A 21,118-nucleotide genomic window follows, 5' to 3' on the forward strand; every position below is an offset into this window, starting at 1 on the left:
AAAATATACTACTGCAAAATAAATTCGTTAGTATTGATTGAAAAATAAATAAAGATTAAATAAATAAAGTATTATTGTGCCGTGGAAGAATCACTGAATTAGAAACGAATTCGCCTTGATTGGTGTAATCGTATAGTGGACGTCGTCCCCCAAGGTTAACACGGTTATTTGATATTTGTACACTCGAATAAGGAAGGTAGAACTCAATTGAACTCAATTGATATTGCTCTTTTGAAATAATCTGAAAATAGAATTAATCGAAAAAATCACACTAGGATCAATTCCCAGTAAAATTCAGAAAGGTCATAAACGGTCCCGCTTAAAACCCAAACTCATAAACAAAATTTCTTCTAATGCAATTTAAGAAAAATTCTAAAGTTTTAGAAAGAATCAGAGAGAGTCTAGAGAGAATAGAAGAAGCTTCGCTTTTCAGTTGGGTGTAAAATGAATGAAAAATGACTACTATTTATAAAATTTTGGAAGGGGCAAAATATAATTTAACAATGGCAAAAATAGTAATATTTTCATGTAATGGCCAAAAAAATATTTAATATTTTTGTAACTGTAAACAACAACTTGTAACGGTTAGAAATAATGGTTTGTAACTGCTGAAATAAAATTGCATTACTAATATGCCTTAGGTATCCAAGTCCTAGCGTCATCATCGCTCTACCTCCAACATCATTTTTCATTAATCGATCGTACACCACAAAAAGAAAAAAAAAACTATTTCCTTACTACTCTTGTTTCCCAACTCAGGTTATTAGAGACAACTTCGAAAATCCTTAAATCTAGCCTTTTAACCCAAAATTAATCTTCAAATTTCATTATTGACTATCAGATCGATTATCAAATGAATTCGAGGCTTATTTTTCACCATGCAACTCGATATTTTTATAAACTTATTTCCAATTAATGTTAATTAAAAAAATATCATGCCATTATTTTAATCAGAGTAGTTACATATGCTAACCGTTTGAACTAACTACTGATGTAAAGGATCAAATTATGCTAAATTAAAGTAAAAAGAGTAAATGTAATACTCTAGTATAGTAGAGGGACCAAAATCAAATTTTAACCCTAAAAGATAAAAGAACTCTTTTGAACATTGACGGTATCTAAAGCAATCGCTACCAAGTGGATGATCAAGATTAATGCTACAAAGTAACCAATGTATGCACGACACGTGCCATGTAATAATTGGCGAGTTATGGATTTTCCCGCCTTTGGGTCGTAAATAACTAAATATTCCCTTTTTCTTTTCTTTTCCTTTGCTTTTACTCTTTTTGGATTAGCCATTTCGTACGTTCATGGGTCGCATCTAAAAGGGACGAAATTACCTTTTTGCCCTCACCGTGTGTGAGTTTTTTTAAAAATAAAATTTGAAATGATTAAATACATTTAAAAAACTTAAAATGTTATTTTTTTTAATTGAATTAGTATATTGTTAGTTGATAAATTGAAAAATTAAGTGTTTAAATTTAGTGATAAAATTTAAAATTATACATAAATTTTAATTTTGTGCAATTATATACATGAAATTTTGATTATGATTCAAATGTATAAATGAAATTTTAATTTTGTTTTCGACCATACACATATTAAAAATAAATGCATCAATTTATTTTCGTATTAAATAAATATAATTATTTGTGTATGTAATATATAAGTATAAAATGATATTATATCAATAATTGTGTTAATAATTTGTGCGAAAAAATTAAATCAAATTTTCATTTATAGATTTGCACAAATTCAAAATTTATGTATAAAATTATATATTATAGCAAAGTTCATGTATAATTTTAAAATTTATCCTCAAAATTTAAATACTGAATTTTTAGACTAAATACTCAAATTAGGATTGTTTGGTTGAACCTTTCAAACTATCATATAATGGTCAAATCTTTGCATATCAATATTCACCTAAGTCAAATAAGTTTGCAGTAAAAATTAAGTCAGATACGTTTAGAATAAAACACATGATAACCGAATAAGATATCACTTGAAAAGAAAAGAAAAACATAATTTAAAACTTGATATACGATATTTGAAAAGTTATTATTTTTGAGCAAATTCAAAAAAAAAATAGCCTTTATTTAACATCTTTAGGGTTCAATATTTATTAAAATATGTCGATTAAGTTTTAGCTCGATTAACATGTATATTGTTATCAATGTAAGATGACGTGAATTGAGTATGCTAAAGTGTATTATTATTCTATTTATCTATAATCAAAACCTATAATTATTTAATTATTTAATTTTAATTTTATAAATATAATATTTAATATTATTTAAATATTTTATTTTCAATAAAATTCATTTATTCCAAATGTAATTTAAAAAGCTTAAGATTTTCAACTTTGTTGAAAATTCAGTACTAATTAAACATTCAACATCATTATCAAACATATATAAAAAATTAAACATTAAATTTTAAATATATATTACAATTTTTTCAATTAAATAAAAATTCAAGACATATTCTTAAAATTTTTAAAATTATTATATAAATAAAAATATATTTTTATAAAAAAGAGCCTAACTTTTAGATTCATTAATAATAAATAATAAATTAAAAAGGAAATAACTTAAATATTTGTATTAGTCATAAATATAAAGAAAAAAAAGCCTTGGCGCTTGGCGGCACTCCGCGTCTCGTCAACAAGGCAATTTTTGTATTTTTCTTGGTATCTTTTTCATTTATTTTCATTTTAAATTAAATTTTTCAAAAAAAAAAAATACTCTCTTTCTTCTACCTACTAAATACTGATTCTCCACTCAACTACCATTTTTATTTTCAAAAACTCCCCTAAAAAAGAAACCCTATTTTCTCTGTTTCTTTTTGTTTTATTTTTATAAGTAGAAGAAGAAGTGGAACCTTTCCCGGTTGCTGATAGTAGATTTCGTGCTTCCGTCTCCGATCGGTCGGTAATTTATTCGCATTTCTCATTTTTTAAAATAATTTTTTGGATTTCTTTAGTTTATTTTTTTATTGAAATGTTTCCTGACTGGATTAGACTTGAGAGAGCTGGTTTGATTTGCCTGGTTCCATGAATGTTTTGTAAAAAAAAAAAGAGTGGAATGTTTGGTAGAGGTGAGATTATCGATGAGTTTGATTTTTTTTAAAAATTTTTTAACCTGTGAATTTGCTATGGAAAATCTCATCTATTGTTGTCATTATTTGTTAAAAATATATAGGAATTTTCTGCTTTTGTTTTTCTTGAAAAATATTTGTTCTATGCGTTTATTTTTAAATTATTATTTTAGTTTTCTGTGTCTCACATGCAGTGATAGTTCGAATCTTTTTTGCTCTGATATATATATCTTGAATATGAATTTTGTGCATTATTTTATTATACGTGTTAGATTAATTTTTTTTTAAAAGAGAAGTAAACAGAAAAATGAGCGGTTAAAGCTGATGTTCTTTGGTGATTTTAGTGACCCTTGTGACTATTGTTTAAATAGGGTTTGACTATGATCAAAGAGTTGTTTACATTTTTTTTTTTCACTTTTAGTCTTGTTTCTGATACAGGTTTTACCGCACGAAGTTGGCTGTGCGGTTTAATTTGGAAGCCTATTTTGTTGATTTTCTGTTTTTGTTTTTAGTTCGATTATGTCTGCTGATACCATGATGAGCATTCCTAATGGAAACAGCAATGGAAATGGCAATGTCCAACCTGAGCCACGGCGAACTTACCAGATCGTTGTGGCTGCGACTAAAGATTGGGGTATTGGTAAGGATGGGAAGTTGCCTTGGAAATTGCCTTCTGATCTCAAATTCTTCAAAGATGTCACTCTGACTACATCAGACTCTGGGAAAAAGAATGCAGTCATAATGGGTAGAAAAACATGGGAAAGTATTCCCCTACAATATCGGCCTCTTCCAGGTCGTCTTAATGTTGTTCTGACTCGTTCTGGAAGTTTTGATATTGCAACTGCTGAGAATGTTGTTATATGTGGAAGCATGACATCTGCTTTGGAATTATTAGCTGCTTCTCCTTATTGTCTTTCAATCGAGAAAGTGTTTGTAATAGGTGGTGGCCAGATATTTAGGTGCAGAGCATACATTTTAATTGTTTGCTAGATCTCTTAATTCATTCTTTTTCTCCCCTCTTTTCTTATATGCACTACCTTTTTGATGCAGGGAATCCCTTAACGCAGCTGGATGTGATGCTATTCACATTACAGAAATTGAGACGAGCATTGAATGTGACACTTTTATGCCTGCCATTGATTCATCTGTATTCCAGCCTTGGTACTCGTCATTTCCTGTGGTGGAAAACAACATTCGGTATTGCTTCGCAACGTATGTTCGTGTGAGAACCTTTGCAGTTGAGCATTTCAGCCAGGACTGCGATCAGGTCCTTGATAATAAACTAGATTCCTCTAAGTTTGAGATTCAGAATTTCTCTTTCCTGCCCAAGATGATTTTTGAGAAACATGAGGAGTACTTGTACCTAAATATGATTCAAGATATCATATCTGAGGGTAATCTGAAGGGTGACAGGACCGGGACTGGTACTTTATCAAAGTTTGGTTGCCAGGTAATCTGTAACTCTAAGTTAAAGTCCTGTCTGTCTTGCTTGTGGAAATTGGCTTCCAGTGATCCTTTTTTGGGTCTGTGATTGCTGATTAACATACTTTTTCTGTACTATCGACAGATGCGATTCAACCTGCGAAAGACTTTTCCGCTTCTGACAACTAAGGCATGTATATTGCTATTATTAGGTTTATGTAATGATTACATACTTGAATTGTAATGGAGCTAGGCCTTCTGTATATTATTTTCAGTATTGATCAAACAGATAAATTGATTTGCATTAGTATCGATTTGTCTCCAGAAAGTATTCTGGAGAGGTGTTGTTGAAGAGCTGCTCTGGTTCATCAGTGGCTCAACCAATGCCAAGGTAATAATTTCTTGAACAACATGCTCCATTTACTTTGCTAGACTTATTTTATGCTTCCATAAATAAAGGTAGAGCTACTATTCTCCAATTTTTCCCCCTGATATTTTATGAGTTTCTCGTAGAGGTCATTTTAGGCTTTTAGTATTTTCTATGGGCCTTAAATATTTTTATTTCCTATTCCAAAAATGCATTGATCATATTTTCATCAATAACAGGTCCTTCAAGAAAAGGGCATTCATATATGGGACGGTAACGCGTCCAGGGAGTTTCTTGACAGGTATCATTAGACTCTTTTGCTATCAATTTCTACTGTTTTTCCTATTGTTACTAACCTCTGAATCGCCAATCTCAGTATCGGGTTGACTGATAGGGAGGAGGGTGACTTGGGACCTGTGTATGGGTTCCAATGGAGACATTTTGGTGCCAGGTTGGTGGATTTCATCTTTCCTATTCTTGGCTGGCGATTCATATTTCTGCTACGGTGTTACTTCATTTGTTTTGTATTTGATCTTTTCCAGGTATACTGACATGCATGCTGACTACACCGGACAAGGATTTGATCAGTTGTTGGATGTTATTGACAAGATTAAGAATAATCCAAATGATAGAAGGATTATACTCTCAGCCTGGAATCCTTCTGATCTTAAACTGATGGCACTTCCACCTTGCCACATGTTTGCTCAGGTTAGTATTGAGTTGTGATTTTTTTTTTTGTCTCTGCTTTCTTTGTACTTAAATTAAGCCTTGTCCAATATGAATGTTTTCAGTTCTATGTAGCAAATGGGGAGTTATCATGTCAAATGTATCAGCGCTCTTGTGACATGGGCTTGGGTGTGCCATTTAATATTGCCTCTTATGCTCTTCTGACTTGCATGATTGCTCACGTTTGTGGTATGATTTTGCCACTGAAACCGATACTACATGCCACAATTGTATGATTGTAAAAACCTATCTTAATTTTTTTCTTCTATCAGATCTTGTTCCAGGTGATTTCATCCACGTGCTTGGTGATACTCATGTTTATAGCACTCATGTCAGGCCCCTGCAAGAGCAGCTTCAGAAACTGCCAAAGCCTTTTCCGGTGAGTATAGTGTGAGGCATTTCTAGTTCACCACCTCATTCCTTGTAGAGTATTTTCTTACCATATTGAAATGCAGATTTTGAAGATCAATCCCGAGAAAAACAATATAGATGCCTTTGTGGCTTCTGATTTCAAACTCATAGGCTATGATCCTCACAAGAAAATAGAGATGAAAATGGCTGTATAGAGCTCTATTTTAGGTTCTGTAAACCCAGAGTCTCCAGTCGAATTTTGGACAGCATCTTCTCAGTTTTAAGGTAAACTTATGATTTTGATTACACTATATTAAGTTGGTGTGCATCCTTTTCAGTTTCCATATAGATGCTCTGTTTTTAGCTACTTGTTTCGACCGAACACATTGTTTTGATAATGCTTACGTATGGTTTTTAGCAGTGTGGGTCATACATGCTGCTAAATAGTTTCATTCGATTCCATCGCAGCATTTGACTTGCACGAAAATGAACAATTTTTTTCTGCGAGACTGACTGTTTATGTTGTGCGATATTTTCAGGGTCAGTTACTGGAGGCTTATGGTGATGTAATGACTTATACCGATAGCAAAATAAAAAAAAAGAAGAAGATTTGCTAGTTGGATACAATTTGAAGATGATATGTAGTGAGAATCCTTTAGTTCCACATGGTTGTTGGGTGGTTCTAAGGTGATTTAGGATACTGTATTTTCTTGTCCTGAAAGTTTATGTTTTATCATTTTTTTTGAGGTTTCATGTCACATGAACCAATCACTTTCTCTGAATTTGCCTTAACACATTCTTGAAATAGACTCTGGGATTTGAAAGACCAAAATGAAAGTGTTTTATTTTCTTTTTTGGTGCATTATTTGAATCAATTTCTATAAATGGGTTTGAATTAGTCTTTTTAGCTAAAGTATAATGGAAGTCCTTGTACTATGAGTCGGATTGCATTATCCCTCATTATTCAAAGTTTTTGTAAGTTAGATTAAGCGTAAATTAGTCCTTTTGTTAGAAAATCAATTCATTTTTATTGTTAAAAGTAGGTTCGTGCATGTTAGCATGAGGAGGTATGTAATTATCTGGTTATTTCATCAACCGTGTTATTTTTTGACAATAGAATTGGATGAAAGTTTTAACCGAAAAGATAAATTTTCTCTTTGATATAATCTATGTGGATTAATTTGTTCATTTTTTAAATAGAGTAAAATGTAATTTGACTCTTAATACAAGAATTTCTATGATACTTTCATCGTCTATTTACGATTTATCACTGATTCGAACTTTAACTTCTTCTTTACCTTTTGCTGGAGGAAGTCAATTAGGCCTTTCAATGCAGCTTCAGGATCCTCATTCATAAGTAACTGCTCACCAATTTCTGCAGGTGTCACTGATGTTTTAGCCAACAGCTCTTTGGTTATGGACATAAGAGGGTGATGATCATTTACCCCAAGGTAATTAACTGCCAATGTGTCGAAACCACTAGGGCTGCAGTACGACATATGGATATGAACATCCATCCGACGTGGTCGTAACAGAGCCGGGTCTAATCGGTCTTTATGGTTCGTTGTGAACACTATGATCCTCTGTTCTCCACAGCTTGACCAAAGTCCGTCGATAAAATTCAGCAATGCAGATAGTGTCACCTATGGAAAACAGAAACATAAAAGGTTGATCTAAGAACTTAGGAAATTCTTTTTGGTCATTAGCTTGTTAATGGTAATAGTTTTAAAATTTTCGTGGTAACAACTTTTAAGTTTTAACTTTTTAACATTTATATATTCTGTCAATTTAGTCTTTATTCTAAAAATATTTAACTTTCAATATTTATGTATTGTGTAATTTGGTCTTTTTCTATTTTTTTCTATTTTTTCATTGAAGGTTAATTTTAAATGAATGAGAAATGATAAAAATTATAATTTTGGATTTTGAGTGTTTACATTTTTTGGGTATATTTTTAATCAAATTTAGTTGATAAATTTATTTTTTAGTTTTTATGTGAAAGGTTCATAAAAAAAGTAAAATTGCAAAAAAAAAATTATGTCAATGTTGAGAGTTAAATTTTTTCAAAAATAATATTAAACTCACACAATGTATAAATGTTAAGATTAAAAACTGTAATTTAAAAAGCTTACTTGGCTTGTTCTGTTCGGCTTGACAGCAACACCGAGTTGTGGTTCGGTTTGCCGATCATGCAACTCAAGGCCGCAATCGATATCCTCGACTACGAGTATCGATCGGTTTCCAGTTGCGATCAGTACTCTTCGGAGATCAGAGTTTCTATGAATATGAGTGAGTTCCAAGTCGTCAATGTCGAAGTTGAGATAATTTGCCATCGCGGCGATCAAACTCGATTTACCGGTACCAGGAGGGCCATACAACAAATACCCTCGTTTCCATGCCTTCCCTACTCTCCTGTAATAATCTTTCCTCTTCACAAACCTCTCAAGGTCTTCCATTATCGTTGCTTTGAGTTCCGTATTCATTACCAGTATTCCGAAATTCGCAGGGTGATCGAGTTTGATCGGTTGCCATGTTTCAGCTCACCAACGTATCTTCTCATATGATCATTACCCAAAGTATGTAGCTTCAATGTCTTTTTCTCTTCCATTAAACGCTTTGATTCTTTCAACACGAAAGGCAAATACGGATCCAAAACCTTCTCCTTATGTTTCTTATGAAAACTAAGCACGAAAGATCGTTTTTCGGACCGAACATTCGAAGACTGACCTTGAAACACAACGTTTTTCGACTCAACTTGTCTTGTAACTTGTCTCCATTTGAACTTCACCCCTCAAAAACATCAACAGTTTCTTGGTTTTTGCTTTTTGGCCATGGAAACAACAATCTTAGTCTCCTTTTCACCCATGCTTACCTTATAAAGCTTCATGGAAGAACAGGTTTTGGTACCTAAATAGATTTCAGCAGCTTTATATATCTGATTTCTCGTTAAACGTACCGTCGAATTCTTCGATGATTAAAGTTGTCTGAAAGGAAAAAGTTTTGAAAAACATACTTATGTTGTTAAAGATATAAGCTTTAAGTTCATATGGTAATAGGTTACGAGCTACTGTTTGAATAACCATGGCTGAAGCAGCAAATGAAGCTGCTGTTGACATAACTGTTTGGGCTGAGGGCTTGTTGTTTTTGGCAAACATGTTTGGTGGGTGTTTTCTTCTTCTTCTTGGTTTTGCCTCTGTCAATGGCTTTCTTGTAGCTGCCATGGATTTAAGATTTAAATGCAGATTGTGTGATGACAAAAACAAGAGTTTCGATTTTGGTAATAATTTTGTAGGAAGGCTGTCTTTCGATTCTCCCCAAGTTCATGCTTTTGTATGTATTTGGGGTTGAATAGATTTGAATACATTTGGCACTTGTCCTTCTCTTGCCAAATGCAAACAAATGAAATTCATGTTTGAATCCATTTTAGTTTCATGGAGTCACAGAATTTAGGTTAGATTCTGGTTTTTATTATTTATTATATTCATTTAATCCTTACAATTTAATTTCTCATAAATTTATCAATTTCATTAGTTAATCTAAATAAAAATAAAAACAAAATATTTAAATTTTTTTATTTTTGTAGCATATCAAAATGTGAGGTTTAGATGTGTTATCATGCTATTGATTATTAGTGCCATATCATCATATTTTAAGAATTTTAGTTAGTTTCCTAAGAAAAAATCAAGCTAACTTACGGTTTTCAAATTTAATTATTAGATTGGTCCCTTAGTTACCAAATAAATATAAATATTCCCTAGAGTTAATATACAAAGTTTAATCTCTCCGACTAGAGTTGTCCATGAGCTGAGCTCTAACAAAATTGTAGACTCGATTAATATTCGAAAAATGGGTCTAAATTTTTGTCCAAGCCCAACACGGATAAAAATGTTAAAACCTGGACCCGATCCATATTAAATTTTTTAAATAAAAAATTTAAAAATATAATACACCAAATGTACTAAAAATATTAAAATAAATGTTTCCCATCAAATTGAAAATAAAAAAATATTATTTATATTTAAATAAAACTAAGATAAGTACAACTTAATAAGTAAATACATCTAAAATAGTAGCAAAATAAATAATAAAATAATTATTATATAATATCCAAACATTAATAATAAAATAATAGCAAAACAGTGAAAAAAAACAAAAAAAAAAAACAGCAACATGAAAAAATAAACAACAAAACAACAGCTTATTTTAGTCACCCAGATTTTGACTTGATTTTATGTTTTCTATCCTGATACTACTCCAAACCCAATTCTAGAATTAGATGGAAACTCGACAATTTGTGTTATTTTGCCATCCCTATTCTAGTGCATTTTCAGATTGATAATTAACTTCAACCATATTTCATGCCCATGAAAGAGTGTATGTATGTATGTATGTATGTATGTACCTGCCTTGGAGATCCACATGATGGCATAAGAAGAATGAACAAAGTGCAAGCTATTAGGAGGAAAAAGTCTGCCATAGAAAGACCCAGCAACACCTGTAACGAAGCATTTGTTTTTGCCTTTCTCTATCTCCACTCTCTCGTAAAAGCAACGCAACAAGTGCTTAAAAATGGCGTTGAAATCATTACCAGGAAGATCATTCAAGAAAGCTTGTAAACATGGCGGTGGATGCTTCAACCTTCGGCATGTTTCGTCGATGAAGTCTATGATTTCAGAAACCACTAAAATGAGCATTGGGTCCAGCTGAGCAACCGAAATCTGCAAAGTTCAACCACTCTTTAGCACCAGGCAGCATTGCATTGTAAAGCTCTGTTATGTTTTACTCGTTCAACTCTAAATTTAATAGAAACCAATGTGGAAAAAAGATTGAAATGAAATACGAGATAGTGAAAGATAGTGAGAGAGAGAGCGTATGTATATATATAACTTGATGAGAAGAACTGTTGCCGTAGCTATATTTTCCCACTCCACCATTCATGTGTAGAACTTTATCTCTAGTTTCTTTTCACTTTTTGATTGTTTTAGATTTGATTTATTTTCATTGTATTTATAGACATTATTATCTACCTATATTTATTTGAACAATCTGCTGAGGGACATCAAACAATCCCGAGGATTTGAAAAAAGTCAGGAGGAAAAGAAAAATCCGCATTTAGGGTTCTTTTGGATGGCAAAAAGAGTTTGTTTTTCAAGGCAAAAAATCCCCCGTTGAAGGTAGAGGTTGTCTTTGGATCGTACTAGTGAGGTGAGATTCAATCAATTGACCATAGTTTTTTAACTGAGACTAAAGGGTCCGATAGAGTTCGCTTAGATGTGATATTAACACATTTTATAATCATAGACAGCTCAAGATAGAAGCAAAAGAATGACTTGGTTTTTAATAACAAGGACGGAAAGGGTTTGGAGGCTTTGTTCCTTTGTAAAATGAGATCCATGTTCTGGATCAATGCCTTGGAAGGCCATGAATCGATTAAAGAAGCATGCTGGTGGATCTGTCCTCTCTTTTGTGACTTGGGTGCCTCGATTTCTCGGTACAGAGGTAGTATTTCTTGGACGACTCCTGCTTCGAATTCGTTTAAATTCCTCGTCTCGTGGCAAACCGGGACCGTCTGGCCGTGGAGATGTTTTAAGGTCTCTGGCCCTTTAGGTGTTCTATGCTCTAATAGTGCCGAACTCCATGCAATTTTCTATCTTTGCTTCTTCCCAATGGTCTCGATGCATGTCTTTAGTGATTGAGTCTGATTCAATATAAGAATGGTCGACCTTGGAAACTATGGAGGATCTTTTTCCATCGGTGACATTAACAGTATATCTGTTAATCATGTATAGCTGATTCCCTTGCTAAACTTGGTGTTAACAGGCCAGTCCTCTTTGTGGCTTGGTTGTAGCTTCTTGCACGTTTGTACTTTTTCCTTTTATTAATAAAATCAATTTTGCTTAGCCAATATATATATATATATATATATATATATAAAATTTTGTGAATAAATTTTAAATTGTTCAACGTTAAAATAAAATTTCAATTATTTTTATTATTAAACTAAAATTCATTAATTGAGTAATTTTATTAAATTAAATATTGATTAGTTTTGTCTATTAATTTTTATATTTACATTGAATTGAATTTTTTTAAGAATGAAATATTGGTCAACCCATATTTTTCCTTTAAAAGTTCTAAAATTAATTATTCAATATTTTTATTGAAATAAAATATTGGTTAATTTTACTATCAATAAAATTCAAGTACTTATTAAAGTAAAATTTTAATTGATTTTTATTAAATTAAAAGTGGACTAAATTTTTGAAATTTTTAAATTTTTTAAATTTGGATATTCGACGAGATTTGAATTGTAATAATCGGATAATCAATTTGACACGAACTAGTTTGCACTAAATCGATTTTTTGTGTTGTTGAGTAATTTTGTCTCATATCTTTTTAATGGAAACATTCGAATATTTATATATACTATCACTGTTCATAACTTGATCTCACTATTCCTAAGACTAACCCTTTGAGTGGACCTCGAGAATGCTGGGCACATGCTCCATTCTGGGTTGCCTACCAAAGCACGTGGTCTCCATCCTGCGAGCTCCTTGGATACATGCGAATAGAGACCGCAAGCTCCCTTTGCTATCCTTTTACTGTTCGCCTCAAATACATCCATCTAGCAGCAGGTCGTTAGTAGGCGACTCAAATCCTATATGAAATTTAGTTCGATTACTACTAATGTATAACAATTTTCGTTAAATCACATACAACAATCGATTAAGACTAAATTAAAAATAAAACAAAATAAAATTAATTTCTTTAATTTTCAATGATGAAATCACATTCAACAATCAAACATTTTTTGATTGAATTAAAAAAAAACATTAAATTAATTAAAAATCGATTCCCATTAATCATATCCATCAATCAGTCCATCTTTGAAAAATCTTCAAATACATTATATATCCTTCTTTGTCAAAGACATAACTACATTAACAAATTGACATTTATGCGTTTCCATGTAGTCAAAGACATCTTCTTTAAACCTACGAAACAAGTCATCCATGATGTCTTCACCAAAATGACTGCCCAAAATAGGTTCACCAACTGCTCTAATGTCTTTTGCAATCATTGTTGCTCGTGTTGTCTTGTCCACCACCTGCTTGGTGTCGGCTTTTTTAATGTAATCGTCCCAATCCATGTTGAAAACCTCCATGTTCCGCAGCTTGAAAGATCCTTCAGCTTCTATCACGCTTTTGATTTCTTCTGTACTTGCTGCATAATATGGCAGATCGAATGATCCCAATTTTTCTTCCTCGATCAACCCCTGCATGCACCATAAAACATATTTCGAGAGGTTTAATTTTTGTGGATCCGACATGAAAGATGTTTCATTGGTATAACACATATTTAGTAGGAGTAAATCACTCTTGCCAACACACACTAGGGGTAAAGTCAGAAAATCACCAGGGGTAAAGTTAAATAATTTTGAGGGGCAGATTTTAGTTATATTTTTTATATTTTTATAATTTTTTAAAGAATTAAATGAAAATTTTAATATTTAAGGGGTGAAGTCTAATTTTAATATGTATTTAAAAGATCAAAATTGAAAATTTTCATGGGCTCCTACTACCACCTCCACAGTAGGCACCACTCCTATGCTTTGAACCTAGATGATTTTCGAAAAAATTGAATACTCGATCAATAGATTACAACTTTGAGTTCGAAAAAAAAAAAACATTTAAGTCCTTATTGCATAATATGGCAAATAATCGGAAGATGACAATTTGTCTTCCTTAATTAAGCCTTGTATGCACCATTGTTAATGGATCATGATAAAGGGTGAGTAGATAGTATACTGGTAGTATACTTTCTTTATTTAATAAGCAGTTTAAAAAAAATTAAAATGTGTTTTTTTAAAAAATATTTATTTATTTAATATTTTATTATACTCAATAAGAAGAAATTATTTTATGTATCTTTCCCACCACAGTATTCATGGTCACTTTCCAATTATTTAATGACATTTTAGCAATTTTTTTCATTTTACTAACACATAATTTTGGTAATTTTTTTTTACTCTGAACCTCGAACCTTAAACCTTGAACCTTAAACTCGAACTCCAAACTTGATCCTTGAACTTTGAACATTGAACTTAGGGTTCGGGGTTCGCAGTTCGGGTTTAATGTTTAGGATTCGAGGTTATAGTTCAAGGTTCATGGTTTAGGTTCGGTTCCAAAGTTCATGGTTCGGGGTTCTGGATTTGGAGTGTTCAAGGTTCAATGTCCAGGATTTGGGGTTCAGAGAGTAAAGAAATTACTAAAATTATGTGTTAATGACATAAAAAAATTGTTGAAACATTATTAAATAATTGGACAGGGATCATGTTTGCTATGATGGGAAAGATCTATGAAATAATTTTTCAGTAGAAAAAGTCCATAAAATAATTTCACCCCAATAAGACACTTGTCAACCCCTACTCTTATTTATGAAATTTAAAAAACTCCACTTACGCATTAGGTGATTATCTTTTTTATGATAAGATAGACACATATTGATATGAAGTTGCTGTCAATATCAATTATGCAATTGGCTGTGTTAAGTTATTAATCGAGGCAAATGCATTAATAAAATCGTTGTTTAATCGATGCATTAGGTCATTGTCTATGGATAATTCATATACTTTCATTAAAAAGATATGACGTTGGTGTCAATATAAATATGCACCTGGTGTTATTATTTATCTAGACACAATTTGAAGACAAAAATAAAATAATATCAATAAAATTTAATTCATAACATATTATATTTAAATTTTCATGCAGCAAGTAGGTACGTGTTTTAGATATAATTTATGTCATATTAAAATTAACATTTAAAGTCTAAATTAACGATTAAATTAATAGAAAATTTTAATTGATACAATACTTGCGTTTTGAAGATTTATTTAAAATATTTTAAAATTTAGGATTAATTTAAAATTTAAGTCATAATTGATGATGCATAGTGAAATTAACCGAATAAATGAATAAATAAATTATAGTACCTCAGCTACCATGTCATGTAGTTTCAATCCAACAAATTCCCAAATGGTAAGGGGATCATTGCTCTTGATGCTGCCCATGGTGGTTAAAAGCATGCGACCATTGGGGACAATCTCATCGGCTCGACACCTTAGAAACAATGTGAAATCTCTTTTGAATTGATCCAAGTATGCTTCAAACACTGCACGAGGGCTTGTTTTGGCTACACAAATGTTGCCCTTGTTCAATGCTGTTCCTGCTTTGGTAACCAACTCCATTGGTGCCTACAAAATCAATGAGTTGATTCCTAACTATATATTATACCATATGGTTTTATATGATTTATACTGTAACAATATATTGAACTCAAGCTCATTTATATTTGTAGGATTGACTCAGACCCATTTTTATGTTTTGAATTTATCTTAAATCTAATTCTATTTATAATTTTTATACTTAAATCTGATTGTTTAATAATTTTCACATCTATTTTACGGTTCATATTTAAGATTTGTAATTATACTACTTAACAATACTCAAATCTGATCATGAATTAAGAAAAACCCTTTTTGACTCCAACTCGTTTGCCCTAAAAGTTTACATTTTTTTTTCTTTTATACTAATATTTTATTTAAACCCGACACCGACACCGACACAAAACTCGACAAAACTCGACAAGTTGAGGTTACTTTGTCATCCTTATTCTGGTGCATTTTCAGATTGATAATTAACTTCAACGATATTCCATGCCCAAGTATTTATGTATGTATGTATAATGTACCTTGGAGATCCACATAATGGCATAAGAAGAATGAACAAAGTGCAAGCTATTAGGAGGAAAAAGCCTGCCATAGAAAGACCCAGCAACTCCCGCAACGAAGCATTTGTTTATAGCAAACTTGTTGCCTTTCTCTATCTCCAATCTATCGTAAAAGCTCGGCAACAAGTACTTAAAAATGGCGTTGAAGTCATTACCAGGAAGATCATTCAAGAATGCTTGTAAACATGGCGGTGGATGCTTCAACCTTCGGCAAGTTTCGTCAATGGTTTCTATGATTTCAGACACCACTAAAAGAGCATTGGGTCCAGCCGAACAACCCAAATCCGCAACCTTCAAGCAATCTGCACCAGGCAGCATCGCACTACAAAGCTCTGTTATGGTTTCTTCAAGCATTGGCTTCACCATTGATATCACTGTCCCCTGAAACCCAAGAACAAAAAGGATAAAGTGTATATATGTATCAAAGAAACTCACTAAGACCTCAGGTTCAGGTCATGTGGACGTAGGAAAAACAGTGTTGGAAGAGCTTGTCTTCTGAGATCCAATAAGACTAGAAGACCGTGGAGAAGGAAGGGGCAGGCAAGGGACCCCCTCAATTAAAAATTGCTGCTTTAGACATCCTAAATTTCATAAATTCCTAAGTTAATATATAGGTACATTATAGTTTGGCCCCAAAAAATAGTAGAATTTTAATTTAGTCCTTTTGAAAACCATAAAGATATAAGCCAATACAATTATGAAATCAAATTTTTTCTCTTAATTTTTAGTATTTTTAGTTAGATTTAAATTTTTTGAGGAGGAAAAAGCTGAAAATCAAGAAGAAAAATCTAATTTATCATTCTCCTATTGGAAATTGATAGAAATGATGTGGAACCACAGTTTCATATAATTTCTTCTCTATAACTTAATCTTGATCCCCCTTAAAAAAAATTTAGCTTTGCCCCTGGTGTACTGGATAATAAGAGAGATATAAAAAATGATGAAAATAAAATATGGTCATGTCAATTCTCAATACAACTAGTTCAATACTATTCTCCGGACCGGTACCTCAACCAATTCCCAATCCTGTCCAGTTCAAATAACATTGAGTAAAAATATTAATTTTCATTTTAGAGAGCCCTAACCTTTACCAGCTCCCTTAACGCTACCCTTAATTTGTTTGATTTGAACTTTAAATTTAATCAAAATTTAATATAACTACCAAATATCAAAGGATACAAGAAAACAATGAAAATAAAATATGAGATTAGAGAGAAGTAACTTGAAGAGATGAATTTTTGACATAGCTATATTTGCCCATTCCTCCATTCATGTGAAGAACTTGCTCTACCTTCATTGCTGTACTTTGAAAAAAAAATGGAAAGCTAATTAAGGCTCTTAGTTAACTCCAATTTCTTTTTTTACTTTGGTTGTCTTAAGCTTACTATATTTTCATTGTATTTATAGGCACTAAGCAACATATATTTTATTGTTTCAACATCTAGTTTTGTTAAATCAAATGTTGGACCATCATTTAATGCTCACCCTTTTTTTAATATACATTTAAATTTTACATTCTACTAATATTTTAACAAATTAAATATTATTGCATTTAATCTTGATATAATATTTACAACATATTAATCAAGAATCGAAAATATTGTATTTATATATATTTTATTGGTACAACCACAATTGAAAGTACAAAAGATATAATTCAATGATTATCATTGGAATTAACTTTGCATGATCGAATTGATAATCAAAATAATATCCAAATCTCGATGAAAATGAATTTGGAAAGGACTGACGGAATTTATATCGAAATAAAATCTAAACCTAGAACTCACATGTGGTATTTAAGTATGGTGCGTGGGACTTTTCTCTATTTTTGGGTTGATTGAGCCTTAGCTTTTTTATCATTAATTAATTGTTGCTATTGCAACAATGATGAATTCATACATTTGAGTACATCTAAATGTGTTTCCCTCAATTTTAAAGGGTAGATAAAATATAATGGTAGAAATAAATGTTATATAAAAAAAAACATGATGGGAATTGAATATCAAAACTCCTATTACCTCAACCTAGAATGGAACATATAGTCAATTTAAACAAATATATTATATAAAAATACATGTATAAAACTAAATTAATTTTATGTTAATATAAATATATTATAAGATAAATTATATCCTATAGTAGTAAGTTGTAATATTTTAAATTTTAATCTAATTAGTGTTAATATAAATGATGAAGATGATTTTTATGAAAATTATAGAAAAAATAAGAGAATCTCATACCTTTGAATTCAAAATTTTTATGCCATTTCTCTAAAAAAAAAATGAGGTGATGACGTAGTATCATGTCATCATATATTGATGGAACCTAATTTCAAAAGTAAATTGAGATAATCTCATGTTCCAAGATTAATGTGGACAAAAAAAGTTCAAGGATCAAATTGAAAAGAGTGGTCAAGTTCAGGAACTAAATGTTACTTTTATCTTAGGACAAATTTCACCCTAAGTGTGTACATTTCATGTCAATTTCGCTTTGGTTCTTCTTCTTCTTCTTCTTTTTTTCCTTTTAGCAATTTCGCTCTCAACCTTTCATTTTGAGTCAATTTGTTATGATTTTTAACAGAAATGATGGCTTGGCCGTTAAAAGTTTGATTATACTAATATGACAACATGCATGATTGTCCATGTATAATTCAGCAAATTTTTGTCACATGTAATAATTTAATTCGTTGATGGAAATTTCTTTAATAGAGACAAATTGGTAGGACTAAAAAATATTAACGAAATTATGAAAGTTTAGATACCACTTTAATAAAAAAAAAAGTTTAGTTTCTTAAATGAAAAAACATTTTAGTTTGAGGGTCAATTTTTAATTTAAGCCAAAAATATATAAAAAGATATTTTTTTTTATTAAAAAAAAAGTGTCGCTTGGTTGATGAAATACAAATGTATTACCACACCAACTCCATCACACTTTTAACAATCTAACAACCATTTCCATTTAAATCACGACAAGTTGTTTCAAAATAAAAGATGAGACGTGGCGAAATTACTTTAAAATAGAAAGAGTTAAGATCAAGTTAACACAACGTATAAAATTTGAGAGCTAAATTTTTCATGAAAACACGTGGGAGTGAATTTTTTATTTTTTTGAATTTTTTTTATAATTTTTAAATTATTTATTGACATGTTATATAAAATAAAATAATATCCCGTTAATAAAGAAATGCAAATGGACAGCCACACATTTCGATTAAAATCACAACAATTTGACTCTCAATGAAAGACGATAACTAAATTGCTTTAAAAAAATTATGATCAAATTGACAAAACGTATATTTATTGAGGAGTAATTTTGTCATTATGTTAAAGGAAATTTTTTAACCTTTCTTAAAAATTAAAATAATTAATTTAAATCTTTTAATATTTCGTTAAATAAAATTCACATATTTAACCCTTAAAAGAATTAATAATTTAATTAAGAAAATTAACAAAATTTTGATGTAACTGTGTGCAATGATAGATAAAATGATAGGGCAGACATGCACACCAATTTTTTAGTATCTAATTTTTTTATTTTTTGAACAATTTCATTATAGGTTTTGATCATATATGTTCTTTTAACACAATACTTAGAACTACTCATAACTCATAAATAGAAGGATAATACACTTCATTGCATTCGAACCCACATCTTCCTGCATTGACAACAATTAAAATATTTGAATCTTACTTATGGAATTATTATTTTAATAAACATTGTTTTAATCATTATATATTCATTAAATAAAAGCAATCTGGTACTTTTTGAAAGGTTAATAATCAAATTTAGCTAAAAAGTAATAGTAAATTAACAAAAAATGTAAATATTGAGCGTAAAATTTATCATTATACCTAGAAATTAAATCATTTTCACTAAAATCAATTACATTTTATTATAGATGGAATCAAATATCCTTTAAAAAAACTTACTTCAGGGAGAGAATTTCGTATTTAAACTTTGTATATGACATTTTTAAGAAAACAATCACGAACCCTAAAATAATCACGAAACCTAAAATAATTCATCTTAATGAATCATAAAACAAATATAAAGAAAATTCCATCGACCCTCTTTCAATTCTCCAAATAAATTAAATTTGTTTGTGCATGTTCTAGGGGACCTTTCCCATTTATTTTATGAACACAAGTTGCATGTGATTACATTTTTATAAGTCCTATATGTATGTCAAAGTGTTCACATACATTCTTCAAAATAATAACACCAACATCAAATATTATTAAAAATACCATCACATGGACCGTCATTAGTGAAACCCTAAATACACCTTGGTTTTAATTTAATTTAAATATACATGGATTTCATCACTACCCTTATGTCACATATAGTTGGACATAGTGTATAAAGATAGCTACAAAATCTTATTTAAATGTACTTCCATTAGTTTTTCAAACTTAATAAAGTTTGCATGAATAAATAATTTAATTAATTTTAACTCTAGAATGCTAATTATTTGATGGATAAACTATTAAAATAGTCACTTTTGTTTGCTTTAAGTTACATTCTAGTCATTTATGCTTAAAATGTTGCATTTTAGTTACTTAAGTTATTGTGTTATAACATTTTAGTCACTGAGCTATTAATTACCGTTAAAAATGTAACGGTAAGCTGATATGGCAAATTGAATCATCAAAATGAAAATTTTAGGTTAAATTCTACAATTGGTCCCTATATTTTTTCATTTTAAACAATTTAATTTTTTTCTTTTATGTTCTTTTAACTTCTTTTTTTTTTTTTTTACTTTCCATTCTCTTCTGCTACTTCCTCTGTTTTCCTCCCTTCTTTATTTCTTTTAACATATTTTTTCTATGTTTTCCATTTGTTAAACTAGCCCACAAGCTTGCCTCACTCGAAAAAAATAAATTGTTCAAAAAAATAAAAGTATATGAATCAGTTTTAACAAATGGAAAACATAGAAAAACTACGTTAAAAGAAATGGAAAAGAGAAGAAAACAAAAGAAGAAGCAGAAGAGAAGGAATTTTAAAAAAAATAATAGCAAAAAAAATTGCTCGAAAGGAAAAAAATATGGGAATTAACGTGCCACGTCAACTTATACCGTTACACTATTAGCAACAATAAACAGTTTAGTAACTAAAATGTTATAACGTGATAACGTAAGTAACTAAAATATAACATATCAAACAGAAATGACTAAAATGTAATTGAAGTAAACAAAAGTGACTATTTTAATAATTTACCCTTATTTGATTTAAGGTTTAATATACCACATTATTATATGATTTCAACAACCTACATTTTGTCTATGACTAACTGACCTTAATTAATTATGTACTTAGTTTTTCAATCTGTCGTACTCAAATGATTCGATACATATATAT

General features: G+C 30.5%; 3 protein-coding genes across 5 annotated transcripts; 1 reads left to right on the forward strand and 2 right to left on the reverse strand.

Moving 5' to 3' along the window:
* Positions 1–2,707: 2,707 nt before the first annotated feature.
* On the forward strand, positions 2,708–7,788 carry LOC108474386 (bifunctional dihydrofolate reductase-thymidylate synthase-like). Of its 3 annotated transcripts, none has more exons than XM_017776291.2 (12): positions 2,708–2,929; positions 3,612–4,058; positions 4,150–4,549; positions 4,667–4,711; positions 4,847–4,912; positions 5,128–5,189; positions 5,265–5,339; positions 5,431–5,596; positions 5,680–5,803; positions 5,887–5,993; positions 6,070–6,250; positions 6,505–7,788. In XM_017776291.2, exons 2-11 carry the CDS (start codon positions 3,619–3,621, stop codon positions 6,178–6,180), a joined length of 1,596 nt encoding a protein of 531 aa, XP_017631780.1. In that variant the 5' UTR covers positions 2,708–2,929; positions 3,612–3,618; the 3' UTR covers positions 6,181–6,250; positions 6,505–7,788. The 3 variants fall into 3 exon arrangements, with proteins under 3 accessions (XP_017631780.1, XP_017631782.1, XP_052881340.1); XM_017776293.2 differs by having other exon boundaries at positions 2,709–2,933; XM_053025380.1 differs by having other exon boundaries at positions 2,711–2,933; positions 3,538–4,058.
* On the reverse strand, positions 7,219–8,852 carry LOC108474937 (protein HYPER-SENSITIVITY-RELATED 4-like). Its single transcript, XM_053026135.1, has 4 exons — positions 8,838–8,852; positions 8,537–8,747; positions 8,098–8,504; positions 7,219–7,608 (listed from the first exon to the last, which is right to left on the reverse strand). The coding sequence occupies exons 1-4, from the start codon at positions 8,850–8,852 to the stop codon at positions 7,219–7,221; spliced, it is 1,023 nt and encodes a 340-aa protein (XP_052882095.1).
* A 4,020-nt stretch (positions 8,853–12,872) lies between these two features.
* LOC108474936 (probable jasmonic acid carboxyl methyltransferase 2) lies at positions 12,873–16,123 on the reverse strand. Its single transcript, XM_017776966.1, has 3 exons — positions 15,719–16,123; positions 14,961–15,221; positions 12,873–13,241 (listed from the first exon to the last, which is right to left on the reverse strand). The coding sequence occupies exons 1-3, from the start codon at positions 16,121–16,123 to the stop codon at positions 12,873–12,875; spliced, it is 1,035 nt and encodes a 344-aa protein (XP_017632455.1).
* Positions 16,124–21,118: the final 4,995 nt, after the last annotated feature.

The sequence above is a fragment of the Gossypium arboreum genome, chromosome 3 (assembly GCF_025698485.1).
Source record: "Gossypium arboreum isolate Shixiya-1 chromosome 3, ASM2569848v2, whole genome shotgun sequence".
NCBI lineage: Eukaryota > Viridiplantae > Streptophyta > Magnoliopsida > Malvales > Malvaceae > Gossypium > Gossypium arboreum.

Excerpts from the sequence above, each read along its gene's own strand:
- LOC108474386 (XM_017776291.2), top strand. The coding sequence starts at position 3,619 with ATGTCTGCTGATACCATGATGAGCATTCCTAATGGAAACAGCAATGGA. Across the intron at positions 4,550-4,666 it reads TATCAAAGTTTGGTTGCCAG|ATGCGATTCAACCTGCGAAA; the intron begins GTAATCTGTAAC and ends TACTATCGACAG. Across the intron at positions 5,994-6,069 it reads AACTGCCAAAGCCTTTTCCG|ATTTTGAAGATCAATCCCGA; the intron begins GTGAGTATAGTG and ends ATTGAAATGCAG.
- LOC108474937 (XM_053026135.1), bottom strand. Across the intron at positions 8,505-8,536 it reads ATTGAAGCTACATACTTTGG|CTGAAACATGGCAACCGATC; the intron begins GTAATGATCATA and ends TACGTTGGTGAG. Across the intron at positions 7,609-8,097 it reads AGCCGAACAGAACAAGCCAA|GTGACACTATCTGCATTGCT; the intron begins GTAAGCTTTTTA and ends TGTTTTCCATAG.
- LOC108474936 (XM_017776966.1), bottom strand. The coding sequence starts at position 16,123 with ATGGTGAAGCCAATGCTTGAAGAAACCATAACAGAGCTTTGTAGTGCG. Across the intron at positions 15,222-15,718 it reads CCATTATGTGGATCTCCAAG|GCACCAATGGAGTTGGTTAC; the intron begins GTACATTATACA and ends TTGATTTTGTAG. Across the intron at positions 13,242-14,960 it reads TACATGACATGGTAGCTGAG|GGGTTGATCGAGGAAGAAAA; the intron begins GTACTATAATTT and ends TGGTGCATGCAG.